The 14,191-nt window shown below is 37.3% G+C and overlaps 1 protein-coding gene across 1 annotated transcript in view; it reads left to right on the top strand.

Annotated features, from left to right (window-relative positions):
- The window catches only part of LOC131064760 (protoporphyrinogen oxidase 1, chloroplastic), a 110,209-nt gene that overhangs the window by 14,479 nt on the left and 81,539 nt on the right, over positions 1-14,191 (top strand). Inside the window, exons 2-3 of the mRNA XM_057999031.2 lie at positions 12,605-12,790; positions 12,925-13,009. Coding sequence (XP_057855014.2) covers positions 12,605-12,790; positions 12,925-13,009 — 271 coding nt within the window. The remainder of the gene's footprint in view (positions 1-12,604; positions 12,791-12,924; positions 13,010-14,191) is intronic.

Below are 14,191 nucleotides of genomic sequence, written 5' to 3'. Positions count from 1 at the left end.
AGCAATACCACGGCTGGTACAGCATTCCTAAGTTCTGATTCGGCACACACAATGCTGGTATAATGGTCTGTAACCTTCTGCAGCCTGGTACGACTCAGTTCTTATGTGTTTTTGACTGCTACAGCACCCTTGCTATTAGTGCAGACCTGTACAGCAGTCTCCCAACAAGTACAACACCCTAGGTGGAGTTATTCACATTATGGCACCCTTCTAAGAGTGGTTCCAGCTTGTACGGTAGTATTGGTTGCTCTGTAACTGATGGAAATGACACTGGCAAACAAATCCCACTTCACTTTAATCTCAGGCACAAATTCCCAATTCGAATCTCTCCTGGCTACTACAACAATGTCAATGGAAGTACGAATAACACAAACAATCTGATTTTTACCTTAATGCTCAATTAAATCTCCAAACTGTGTCTTCCAATAGCATAGAGATTGTTAGTAGAGGGATTTCGTCCTCCAAGCCCTTGAAGATGAACTCTCCAATCAATTTCATAATTTTATATTCAATCCAGTATGCCTGAAAGAAAACTTTATAATGCTCTCATAACAGCTCATTCACTCACCTTGCCAATGTGGGATAAACAAAATCACTTTTTGCCTTTTCCTATTTTTTCCCTATTTTATTGCAATTGCTTTTCCCTTAATATTTCCCATGACATTTAAATAGTTTTCCCCCCAACTTAAGACCCCAAACATTTTATTTCTCCAATGTGTTAATAAATAAAGGGACTTTAAATACTTCCACTTAAGTATAGTCCCGCATTAATATAGTTAAATATTTATTTTTAACTTTATAACTTTAATAATGCATAAATAAATCATATCCATGATATATAAATCGTATGTCGATATTAATCATTTACCTTCGACAAGACACTACCAATGAAGATCTCGACCATGCCCAAAATGACTTACTATAAATAGTAAGTGTGCCCCAAACCGCATCCAGATACTTTAGAATGATTTGCAACTAAAATTGCTTAGGCCAGATGCCTCAAAGTTTTTTTAATGTCTTGGTTAGCCTACGGGACCATGGGAAAATAGGCTAACAACAACATCATGCTATAAGTGTGAAATGTCCCCTCACAATTTTTTTCAATTTTAAACACAATAATTTCACCCATTAGCGTTAGCCAGATGAAATATTGAGAGCAATACATATTGGTGGTTGGACCAGCCACTTCCACTTTTCAGCGAGATAAAGAAATGCTGGAAATTAACAACAACTTGGTGGTATAACCAGCCAATTACAGATCCAATAAGACTGAAAATTAAACAAGACAATCACTCAACCACTTATTCAGCGGGAGGACCGGGAATAACAAAACATCACTCAACCACTTATTCAACGGGAGGATTGGAAATAACAAACCATCACTCAACCATTTATTCAGTGAGAGGACATGAGTACAAAATAGATTAGAGATAGGTGGCAAGCTAACCTCTTCCACTTGTGCAGTGGGCGATACAAGAGGTATAGTGCAGAAATAAAATGGATTGTTTCAGTACTATTGAATACAGCCTTACAATGGCAACTCAGCAAAATACTTTTCAGTATATCAAGCTCCAATCTCTAAAAGATTTAAGAAGATACTCCAAGAAGCTACAAACATGAATACGGAAAAATACAAGCCAAAAAGAACACTTTACCAAATCTGAAATAACACACCAGCAACACCAAAAACCAGGCCAACAACACTGTGAATTCCGTATCTCCTTCAAGACACCTCCGAATAGCTCCAAATCAGTTGCAAATAAGAGCTAGGAAGGGGATGCCCAAGTCTCAACCAACAAACTAATCCAAATAACCTTCAAACTTTAATGCACGCATCCCAAGGTCACTTTCCGCATGGTACGACCTACCTGGAGAGGGGCGATCTGCCTTAAAAATCCAGCTCTTTGCTATAACTCATGAAACTTAACAAAAAGGGAAGCCTAGTAGAGAGGAATCCAACGAGCCAATACCCATAATGATCAAACAATCAGGCAGGGAGATGATCGAATAACTGCTTCAGTCGTGGACAAACCAGCAACATACAAAATCACACTAACACTCAGAAAACTGAAAATACAATAACAAAATCCATCTCATTGAAGCTCATTCTATTCCTCTGAAGAGAAATAGGCTCTCCAACAGCTAGGTGCTATCTCTCAAGCACGAAACTGGCACAAGCTAGGAAACTCTCAACTTCGAAGCACAAGTCTGGCACAAATTCGGCAGCACTTCGTTACAAATATTCATGGATACCAAAACAAGAGCCCAACACTCTTATTTAAAACCTTGGTGCCTCCAAATTCAAATTCAGATTCACATTCCCCCCAAATGGATGCCAAACCCAAATGCAGGATCAGTTTGCATTAATTTGAAATTTGCATTTTATTTCCCCTTTCTTCCCAAGTCGACCTTCATAAGGTAGCAAATATACTTTATAAAATTGTCAATAAAATATAATGGGGCGTCCAAGATGAATATGTGAAATATATCACAAAAATTAACTTATTTCCTCCTAAGGCGTCCATCATGCCTTAACTGATATTTCTCTTTATAAAACATTTCATGAGCACATAAGGAGGGGCGTACCACTTAAGGAGGTCCAATAGTAATATAAAATGCATTAAGTGAAAATACAACTTAGGCGCCCAAACCTTATGACTTAAAATAATACTTAATCACCTCAAGTCGTCCCCTTAAGTCATAACCAGAAATACATAAGTCACACGTCTAGGCCAAGGGGCATTAAAATATATTAAAAATACTTTTTCCATGTGTTGAACAACTGCTATAGTGAACTGAAGGCTAAAAGTCCTGAAAATTGCACTGCTAGAAATAGCCTCTCAACTGGACCATTGAAACCTGCCAAAGCACTTCCAAAAATAGTACTTAGTTTAAATAGCATACTGCTAAAATTAGTGTCTCCAAAGTGATTTTAACAACATTTTGAGCAGCTATCGCAACTTACTAAAAATAGTAAGTTCGGAAAAGTCCTCAAATTCAATTGCATCTTTGAAAACCCAGAATAACCCAGAAAAATAAGCTGTCCTCGCCCCCACTTACTAAAAAAGTAAGTATACCAAACTCCACTGATTGCTATGCATGTACCATCATTGCGAAGCTCTTTGAAAACCCAGAAGGAATCCATAATCAAAACCGTAAAACTCCAACATGCAAGCCACCAAAATTGCCAAAACATCCTCCTAGAAAAATAGGAAACCCAAATTCTGCTTCTGATTGACCAACGGGTCTTGGGATTGGCCAATAGTCCCCAAAACAAACTAGAGTGGAAAATGGGACATTACAGTCCGCCCTTCCCAAAATTGCTTGTCCTCAAGCAATGCCACCAGAACTCCAAAAAAAAATAAATTGATCCACACTAACGCAAGTACGATCCCAAGGTACCATGTCTGTCTTAGAAAGAACCCACCATATCGATGCTGTGCCACTTTGATCACATCAATGAAAACATCACGCCAAAACTGCACTAACCTCCCTTGTAACTCCAAAATGTTACCATCCATGATACTCAAATTGAAAAATCTTAAAGGACTAAAATCAATATCATGCATCATCTCATGCTCATAAAGCTCTGAGTAATCAATATCAACAATGCTATTGTCTATCACAAGCTGGGCAATAGGAAATAAAGTCTACTCAACTCACAATCAAACTCCCCAACATATCTCCCCAAAGTGTCAAGTAGAGCCATGACTGTAAATGTGACTTCTCCAAATCTCCTTGCAAGGAGGAAAACAATTCTTTGCAAGAGCTCAACAAACTCATCCCCATAACTCCACATGAATCTACTAGGCCTCAATTTAATTATTCTGATACAACCATGGAGACTTTTGAAAACTCTTACAGTTCCCACTTCAAGCACCTTAGAATGATGAACCAAAGAAAACAAAGGTTCGCTGTCCCAATCATAAGAAGAAGAGAGGGCATTCCAACTAACCACTAGTTGGAGCTTGAACACTTCCCATACACAGATATTGATTGCCCCAACTCGCCATACTTCTCATCTGAGACCATAAACCCGTCTTGCTAGGAGACTGTGAAGTCTGAAAAAGAGTACACCAACAACCAACCAAGTCTGAAATGATTGACTTGAGATCTGATTTTAGGAAAATCAGCATCCAAGAAGATGAACAGCCGCTGCAACATAGGAAATCGTCATCCAAAACAACACATTTTCTCATGTCCAAGGTTGGAAACTTTCTCTGTAGTGACTCCAACTCCACATAGAACCATCCTTTGCTCAGAATATCTTCCCAATCCACTAGTTGATGAGCAAAAGGAACTATCAAATGGATGGTAAAGAAGGGAACAACACCATCAAGACTGAAAATTCGTTCCTTATCCCTCCAAAGATCCTTCTTTCCACATGTAATAAGCTCCATCAGACCATGTTGTCGATCTTGAGCCTGGATACCCAACTGAAAGTGATTTTCAACACACTGAAAAGAAAAATCAACACATCCCCAAGTGCTAGTAAGGACCAAGTGCATACTTAAGAAATTGATGTCTCCTCTAGTGAACCCTTGAAGCCTAACCATGAAAGCTTCAACAACATTGGAGTAGGGAACAAATATTGTCCTCAAATCCAACTCCCAAAATGGACTAGGATGAGCCTTATTATTATTCAACCCAAGGAATAGGTTATCAAGCATGCAATCATCATTTTTTGGTCCTTCTTTCTCCCCTACTTCATGAGTAAAAAGTCTGAAATCTTCATTCCTTGCTGTTGCAATGAAACCTCGGAAAACACCTAATGCCAAAGATGTTGAAATCATCCTAATTCAACACTTCCCAAGTGGAGTCTTCATCCTCAACGCCACTTATGCATACAGTATCAAGCAGCCTCAGAAGATTACTATTTGCAAATCGTGGCACATCCTCATGGTCTGACATCACATCATCCAAACGCTGGAAACCATACTCAGTCTCATATTCGATCAATTCACCATATGTCTTATAATCCATCATGAAGAGAGGGTTTTCATAACTTTCCTCGATACCCACTTCAAAGAGAGGGTCATCAAAAAACTGGTAGCCATCCCTTTCCTCTTGCTCACTTCCATCTTGCTGATTCGAATCTGCACATGCAACTTTTGTTTTTCTTGTGAAGTTCTCAAGATCAAACACTTCTTGAAGACTATCAAGCTCACCAATTACTTGCTCGATTTCTTCAGCTCTTTGTGCTTCTCTTGCTTCTTGAAAAGTTTGAAATCAACAAACTGATCTTCTATCTCCATTAGAACCAATTATATTCTAACATGTCCTTTGTTGACTCAAGCTCAAGAGTAAGCCTTTTCAACTTTCCTCTCTTTTCCTTGGAAAGCACTAAGGATTTTCTTTGTAGATTTGATGGCATAATCACGATCTGTGATCAATTGTATGCACTATGATTTCAATGTCTCCAAAGAGTCTTTGATTAGTTGCAGATTAGGGAGAGCAACTCCATCCTTAACTCCTTTCCGTCTCTCTTCAATTTGAGCCTTCCAATAGAGTTCTTCTATCAAACTATGTGTACGGTCAAACCTAGATAGGACTCGCACCTCATTCTCAAAGGACCTCATGAATTTATCCTTCCACTCGTGAACATGCAAAGGTGGTGTACTGGTGATTGGCTGTAACTGAAAATCAGAACTTTGTTTCTTGTCTTCGCTGCCCTCAAAGCTGCTCCAAGACTCCTTTTCTTCACCACCCACTAGCTGCAATTGCTCAATATCAATAAGAGGATCAGATTCTACTAAATCTTCAAGTTTTTGCTTACCACCAACTTCATGAATAGGTAAATCAGATTTGTATTTTAGAACCTCTTTAAACTTTCCATCATCCAGAACCATAGGGTCCTCTAGCTCTACATCCTCCTCAATGTCCTCTTGATCAAAGGACGTGGTAGCCCCCAACTTGATCAATGAGTCATTGCTGATCGCTGTTCTGAAAGTTTCTGCAGAAACATATTCTTCTTTAGTGATTGGAACCATCTCAAAGGGGTCATCATGGACTTTTGCCAAGCAAACTCTTTTTCCAAAGACACCTTCTCCTCTAATGGCCTCTTCATAGCTTAAAACATAGTCTGTTTTTTGAGCCTCATTAGGATCAAAGGGAAATTCATCCCACACAGTTTCCTTGTCGTCCTTACCTGCCTTCACACCTGGATCCCAAATGCTAAAGGGTTGTTTGTTTTGATCAAAAGGAAAGTGCTCACTGTACTCCTCTTGGAGTGTTGACCCTTTGAAGAGGTCATCTCCCAACTCACTAAAACTGACATCTTCATAAGTATCTCTCTCCAAGGTATTAGTTTGATAATCAAACTCAAGGCCACCCATTTCACCAACTTCGTAATGTGGTAAAGAGTCTTCAATGCTAGCTGTTCGGAAAATTGTATCATCTTTGCCTTCAATGTGCTCACCATGAATAGGCATATTTTTGTCCTTCTCATTGATAGTGACATGCATACCAAAGAGGTCTTCTTGTTTATTTGTCATAAAATCCTCTTGTGAAAAATCTTGCGAAGTTTGGACAGCAACAAGTGGGAAATTTTCCAACACCAACTCTTCAACATGATTAGATATGAACTCAACTGAATCATCATAAACATCATCACCATGAAAGTTTTCATAAGCTGATTCTACAACACCACCAAAACTATCTTCAACATGCTCTTCATTAGTGAACTCATTAGTCTCGAGACCATCATTCAATGAATCTAAATTAGGCTTCAAAACGTTATGATGAATACCAAAATCAAATTCTTTGTCATACCTTCCAGCAGGGATTCCATGGTTACCCCAAGTCTCATGTACCTCCTCTTCAAAGCTTGTCTCATCATTATTTTTAGCTAATAGGTGAACATCATCATACTCAACAAATCCCAAACTATGGTTTGACTCCTTGCCAAGATGAGGTGAAGGTGATGAAACAATGCTAGGCTCAATTGGAGGGGAACCAAAAGAACTCATACCTCCTTGTGGCTGATCTATCATAGTTGGTTCTATAATCTCAATGACAATACCTTCTTTAATCTTCATCTTCTCTTCCTCTGGAAGCACATGAGTGCATTCAACACCGTCACTAGCTCCATAAGAAACATCAAGGAACTCATCAATCACAACCTCAACTACTGATTTTTCTTCTTCTTGAAGGACAACCTCATCAATGGTAGGTGCATGCATATCATGGGAATCATCATCAACGTTCTCAAGCTCCTCACTTGAAGTTTTTCTTTCCCCCTTAGTTTTTTTCTTTGCAAACTCAGTCTTGTAGCATAATTTCGGATGGTGGTTCATGAAACTATTGAAAGGTAATTCTTCCTTAATAACTTGAGGAAGTGTCTCATATTCCTCAAACATGCCAAGAATTTCTTCTCTAATCTTCTGCTCATATGAACCCATTTTTAAATTTTGAATTTCTGCTGAAAGCATAGGATGGCAGGAATATCTGATTTCTCTAACACTCATGGAGAAATTCACCAACGGAACTCACAGGCTGGCTGGAAAACCAGCTCTGATACAATTGGAATGTCCCTTGACAATTTTTTTCAATTTTTAAACACAATAATTTCACCCATTAGCGTTAGCAAGATGAAATATTGAGAGCAATACATATTGGCGGTTGGGCCAGCCACGCCCACTTTTCAGCGGGATAAAGAAATGCTAGAAATGAACAACAATGTGGCGGTATAACCAGCCAATTACATAACAAACCATCACTCAACCACTTATTCAGTGGGAGGACTGGATATAACAAACCATTAATCAACCACTTATTCAGCAAGAGGACAGGTTTACAAAATAGAATAGAAATAGGCGGCAAGCCGGCCTCTTCCACTTGTGCAATGGGTGATACAAGAAGTATAGTGCATAAATAAAATGGACTGTTTCAGTATTACTGAATACAGCCTTACAATGGCAACTTTGCAAAATACTTTTCAGTACATCAAGCTCCAATCTCTAAGAGATTTAATAAGACACTCCAAGAAGCTACAAACATGAATATTGGAAAATACAAGCCAAAAAGAACACTTTACCAAATCTGAAATAACACACCAGCAACACCAAAAACCAGATCAGCAGCACTGTGAATTCTGTATCTCCTTCAAGACACCTCCGAATAGGTCCAAATAAGTGGCAAATAAGAGCTAGGAAGGGGACGCCCAAGTCTCAACCAACAAACTAATCCAAACAGCCTTCAAACTTTAATGCATGCATCCCAAGGTCACTTCCAGTATAGTACGACCTGCCTGGAGAGGGGCGATCTGCCTTAAAAATCCATCTCTTCGCTATAATTCATGAAATTTAACAAAAAGGGATGCCTAGCAGAGAGGAATCTAACGAGCCAATACCCAGAATGATCAGACAATTAGGCAGGGAGATATGATCGAATAACTGCTTCAGCCATGGACAAACCAACAACATACAAAATCACACTAAAACTCAGAAAACTGAAAATTCAATAACAAAATCCATCTCAATGAAGCTCATTCTATTCCTCTGGATGAGAAATAGGCTCTCCAATAGCTAGGTGCTATCTCTCAAGCACGAAACTAGCACAAGCTAGGAAGCTCTAAACTTCGAAGCACAAGTCTGGCACAAATTCGGCAGCACTTTGTTACAAATATTCATGAATACCAAAACAAGAGCCCAACACTCTTATTTATAACCTTGGTGCCTCCAAATTCAAATTCACATTCCCCAAATGGACGCCAAACCCAAATGCAGGATCATTTTGCATTAATTTGAAATTTGCATTTCATTTCCCCTTTTTTCCCAAGTCGACCTTCATAAGGTAGCAAATATACTTCATAAAAATGTCAATAAAATATAATGGGGTGTCCAAGATGAATATGTGAAATATATCACAAAAATTAATTTATTTCTTCCTAAGGCGTCCATCATGCCTTAACTGATATTTCACTTTATAAAATATTTCATGAGCACATAAGGAGGGGCATACCACTTAAGGAGGTCCAATAATAATATAAAATGCATTAAATGAAAATACAACTTAGGCTCCCAAACCTTATGACTTAAATTAATAGTTTATCACCTCAAGTCGTTCCCTTAAGTCATAACCAGAAATACATAAGTCACATGCCTAGGCCAAGGGGCACTAAAATATATTTAAAATACTTTTCCCATGTGCTGAACAACTGCCATAGTGAACTGAAGGCTAAAAGTATTGAAAATTGCACTGGCAGAATTAGCCTCTCAATTGGACCATTGAAACCTACCAAAAATAGCCCTGCCAAAAATAGCATTGCCAAAAATAGTACTTAGTATAAATAGCATACTGCTAAAAATAGTAAGTGTCTCCAAAGTGATTTTCACCACATTTTGAGTAGCTGTCTCAACTTACTAAAAATAGTAAGTCCGGAAAAGTCCTTAGATTCAATTGCATGTCACACCATCGCGTAGCTCTCTGAAAACCTAGAGTAACCCAGAAAAATAAGTTGCCCTCGTCCCTACTTACTAAAAATAGTAAGTATACGAAACTCCACTGATTGCTACGCATGTACCATCATTGCGAAGCTTTTTGAAAACCCAGAAGGAATTCAAAATCAAAATTGTAAAACTCCAACATGCAAGCCACCAAAATTGCCAAAACATCCTCCTAGAAAAATAGGAAACCCAAATTCTTTCTCTGATTGACCAACGGGTCTCGGGATTGGCCAACAATGCCCAAAACAAACTAGAGCGGAAAAGGGGACATTACAAAGTGCTAGAAAGGGGACATTACAAGACACACATCTCAGTGTTTTCCTAGAGATGGAGAGTATTGTGGGTTAGCAATGATTTCCCAAGTTTTAGTAGACAAAACATTCAAGTTTAGGATTATAAGAAGAAAAGATTGCTTTGGGAGAGAAAGAATAAGAGAAAAAGGATGCTTGTTTGGGGATAAATTTTATCTATGCAGATGGATATCATATGTATGAGCACATGAGCAAGTGATAAGCAAGGATGTTGTTCATCTTGGAATAAATAAATAAGCAAGCAAAGTGAATTTCGTTTGGAATCATGCTAGGAAAGTTAAGTTGTGGTTGCAAGTCAAGAATTATAGCCTGGTCCAAGCACCAATAATGTGTCATAACAAGTTTAGCTAGAGTACATTGAGCTGTTAGAGCAAGTACAGAGTGCAGACTTAAATGTGAATATATTGTAAAGAAAGACGAGTAAAAGCTCTTCTATCACCTCTTGTGGCAAGTGAAGTTGATTTCAATTGTTTATATGGCCAAGTACCTTTGTCACTTGGTTAGAGGTTGATGATAATATCATCATTGTTAAGTGTCCTGAGGAGTGGGAGTTCTTGTAGCCTATGAATTTGATACCTACTGAAAATCTGATGAAGAAGAGGATCACGTTTGCCAAACATATGATCAGCTATAGCTGAGGGAGGTAAGATATGACTTTTGATACAGTGAACACACTAACATAAATTTAAATTAAAAAAAAAACAGCAAAGACAAATGTGGGAAGGGAGAATTCCATTGGTAGAGTGGATATCTTCTTGTTTAGGGGAGATTCCCTGATGTTTTATTTGGCTAAGGCAGAACCTATTAAAACAAGATGATGTATGATAGAGGGAAAATTATCAATTGTGGCCAGTTACATTTTGTATGATGGGTTTACTGATGTGCATGTTTGGCTGCCATACAAACTGTATGATGATATGCTAGCTATCAAAGATGTATAACTGGCACACAATTTTCATGGTGTGCATGGGATTTGAGGCCAAAGTTTCTAACAAACTCATGGTTCTTGGAAAAATATATTTATAATCAAAGTCTAGCGGACTGCTTTTTTGGTTCTAGGGTTCGAGGTTTTAAATAATATAACTATTTTATGGTTCTTTGCGTGAATGAAAGTTGAATTCTTTGCCTTACCAATAGTTGAATTCTTTGCCTTATTATCAGTTGAATTCTTTGCCTTACCATGAGTTTAACCCCATAGTCACTTTTCTCCTTGAACACAATCATTTGCTTGGTTGAAAATTGTTTTGACGAAAATTTCTGCTAGCACAAGAGTTGAGTTTAACAATTAGGTGTTGGTTCTTGTTAACTCAACTTCTTGTATAAGAGTTATTAGAGTTATTGATTAAGGCAAAAACATGTTTTGAAAGGACCCAAAACCCTTTACAATCAGATTTTGAATGGATCTAGAACCCTCAACCAGAAGAATGTTGTCATAACAAAAGGAACATGAAAGTACCAGACAACCATGGGATATTTTGGCTCCCATAGCCATATACATGGGTTTTTAAAAATAGGCTCCCACAACCTAAAACAAAAGCTGCAAGAAGAACAGCCTACAACCAGCCTAAGACCAGCCCCCAACCAAGAACCATCAAGATTTACATTTAGAGCTACTCTTGTGGGAGTAGAGAGTCATGTCAAAAGAGTTACTAGAGTTAACAATGGGTTTGTACAAGTGTTTATAATTTTTTTGCTTGTAGCATAGCTATTGCCAAAACTTGTAGGCTGAGCATTGTCCAAAAGAGAAGAAAGCTAAGTATGGTCTAACAGAGAAGAAGGTTGAAGATAGTCCAATAGAGAACCAAGTCCAACATATTCTAATGGGGAACAAAGCTGAGTATGGTCCTACATGCAAGAAGGGAGAGCACAGTACAAAGAAGAAAAACCTACAGTTCAAAAAGCAAGAGCACTGGGCAGGGTCCTATGGAGAAGAAAACCAAGAATGGTCCAATGTATAGGAATGTTGGGAATTGGCAAGTAAATAGGACTGTATAAGCTAGCATTTATAGGAGGCAAAAATTTGACAAGCATATTCTATATAGTGGAAGAGTTGCTTGACAATAGAAGTTTTGTCAACTGTAAAAATTCATTAATTTTGTATTACCTTATGGACATCTCTCAAGTTTTTGAGTTTGCAAAGATTTGATTTTGAAGTTGAAGTTGGCAAGATTTTCATGTTGGATGAATTTTGAATTGACCATTAGAGGGCAGTTATCCCTTATGAATAATCCATGCACATTGTCAGAGTTTCATCTATATTTTTGACTGAGTATAGACATGGAAAATGGAACTTTATTAGTTGGGTGGAATTTGATTGTTGTTTTTCTGTTTTGTTCAAGTTCTGTTTCATGGTCCATGTGTCATTGAGGTGATGATATGCTACTGTATTTTCCTAATAAGGTTTGATAATAAAATTTTACCCAGTTTTCGGTTTCTTCCTCTCTACTTTCTTTGATGAATATTGCATAAGAATATTTGCTTTTTTTGGATAACATTTTATCCTTTATGGTATGATAAAGTTGTCTTTATCTTGGTGAAGTTTTGTTTTCCTACATTCTTGTATTTGAAGGGCACAATCTTGTTTATTTCTTGTGACAAACTATCTTTTGTATAAAGCTTGGAGTAACAGGATTATTTCTCCATTTCTATGAATTTTATCGACGTGAAATGTGAATGAAATTGCATGAATCACAAAAACTAAATGTTTTGACTTTAGAGTAATCCACAACTTTGGTCCACAGGTCTTTGATGACCTTAAGATGGATCCAATTTGTTGACATTGACTTGCTTCGGAATCAGATAATTTTGTATTAACATGATTTATTTTTTCATATTTGTTGATGGCAGGTTGACATTGGATTAAAAGACGAACTTGTCTTAGGGGATCCAAATTCACCTCGTTTTGTACTTTGGAAAGGCGAGTTGAGGCCAGTTCCTTCAGGTCCAACAGATATATTATTTTTTGACCTAATGAGCTTTGGTGGGAAGCTACGAGCAGCTTTTGGTGCTGTAGGATTACGCCCTCCTCCACCTGTAGGTTCTAATTCATTCTTGTTGTAGCTTCATATTTGACTAGGTTGAATAAATTGCTATTTATGCATATCTTTGGTGTTGATATCAATTTCTTTGTGTTAGTAGTCAGAAAAAGAAATTATTTGTGGTTGTAGGGAAGGGAGGAGTCAGTTGAGGAATTTGTGCGTCGAAATCTTGGTGATGAGGTTTTTGAACGTTTGATAGAACCTTTTTGTTCAGGTGTGATATTCCTTATTCAATATGTGGCTTTCTAGGCTAATTTTCTCCCTAAATGATTTATATTTTTGAACATTATCAACTTGAAGCTGGAAAAGTCATGTTAGATGTATCTTAGACAAAGCTTAAACATCAAGCTAAGTTGTATGAGTATTTAAAACATACATTTATGTATGGATTTCCCTGTATGTAATCTATATCATTAAGTGTACTTCCCTGTATATATATATACACATTTAAAAAATACATTTATGTATGGATTTCCCTGTATGTAATCCATATCATTAAGTGTACTTCTGTGTGTATATATATATAAAATACATTTATGTATGGATACACACACACACACATGCATACACTATTACACATACACATACACATACACATGCACATGCACATGCACATGCATACACATACACATGCACATGCACATACACATACACATACACATACACATACACATACACATACACATACGTATACATACGCATACACACACATATACATATACATACATTTACACACACATACATATATATACATATACTTATGCATACATATACATATACATATACATATACATATATACATACATATACATATACATATACATATACATATACATATACATATACATACACACAACAAACTGCTGCAGGCATTGACAATGATCAAGTGAGCCTTAGAAGGCTCGGAAAATATTTTTCAATTAACAGTCAATTAATTGTGAGCATGTATGATGTTCAAGTAATAAAATCTGGGCATACAAAGGCTACAATGAATGTAGGACTGTGTGCAATGATGCCTTAGAAAGCTGGAAACAACTCATACAATGTCTGGAGATAATCAATAGGATGTAGCAATGTACAAGAACAAGTTTGCAATGGTGTTTGTGACCATTCAGGACAAGGGACAGTGAGATAAGGTCTGATCTTGCAAAAATAGAGCTGGAATGTGAAATACCAGCTAAAGGGGGAAAAATGGGGGCCGAGGATGACAGTGGGAGAGCTGGAATGCATTTTTTTAGCTAAATGGGGAAGAAAAAAGTCCCAGTTACATACTTCTAAATTATCGCTCCTTAACAATAAATAATAATATCATTTATATACTTCTAAATTATTGCTATGTAAAAATAAATATCATTCCATCAAATTAATTGAAGAATACTATCTCTGTGTGTCTTTT

Source organism: Cryptomeria japonica, chromosome 1 (assembly GCF_030272615.1).
Source record: "Cryptomeria japonica chromosome 1, Sugi_1.0, whole genome shotgun sequence".
Taxonomy (NCBI): Eukaryota; Viridiplantae; Streptophyta; class Pinopsida; order Cupressales; family Cupressaceae; genus Cryptomeria; species Cryptomeria japonica.
Note: the sequence above shows the minus strand (reverse complement) of the source record. Positions and strands in the feature narration are given on the sequence as shown.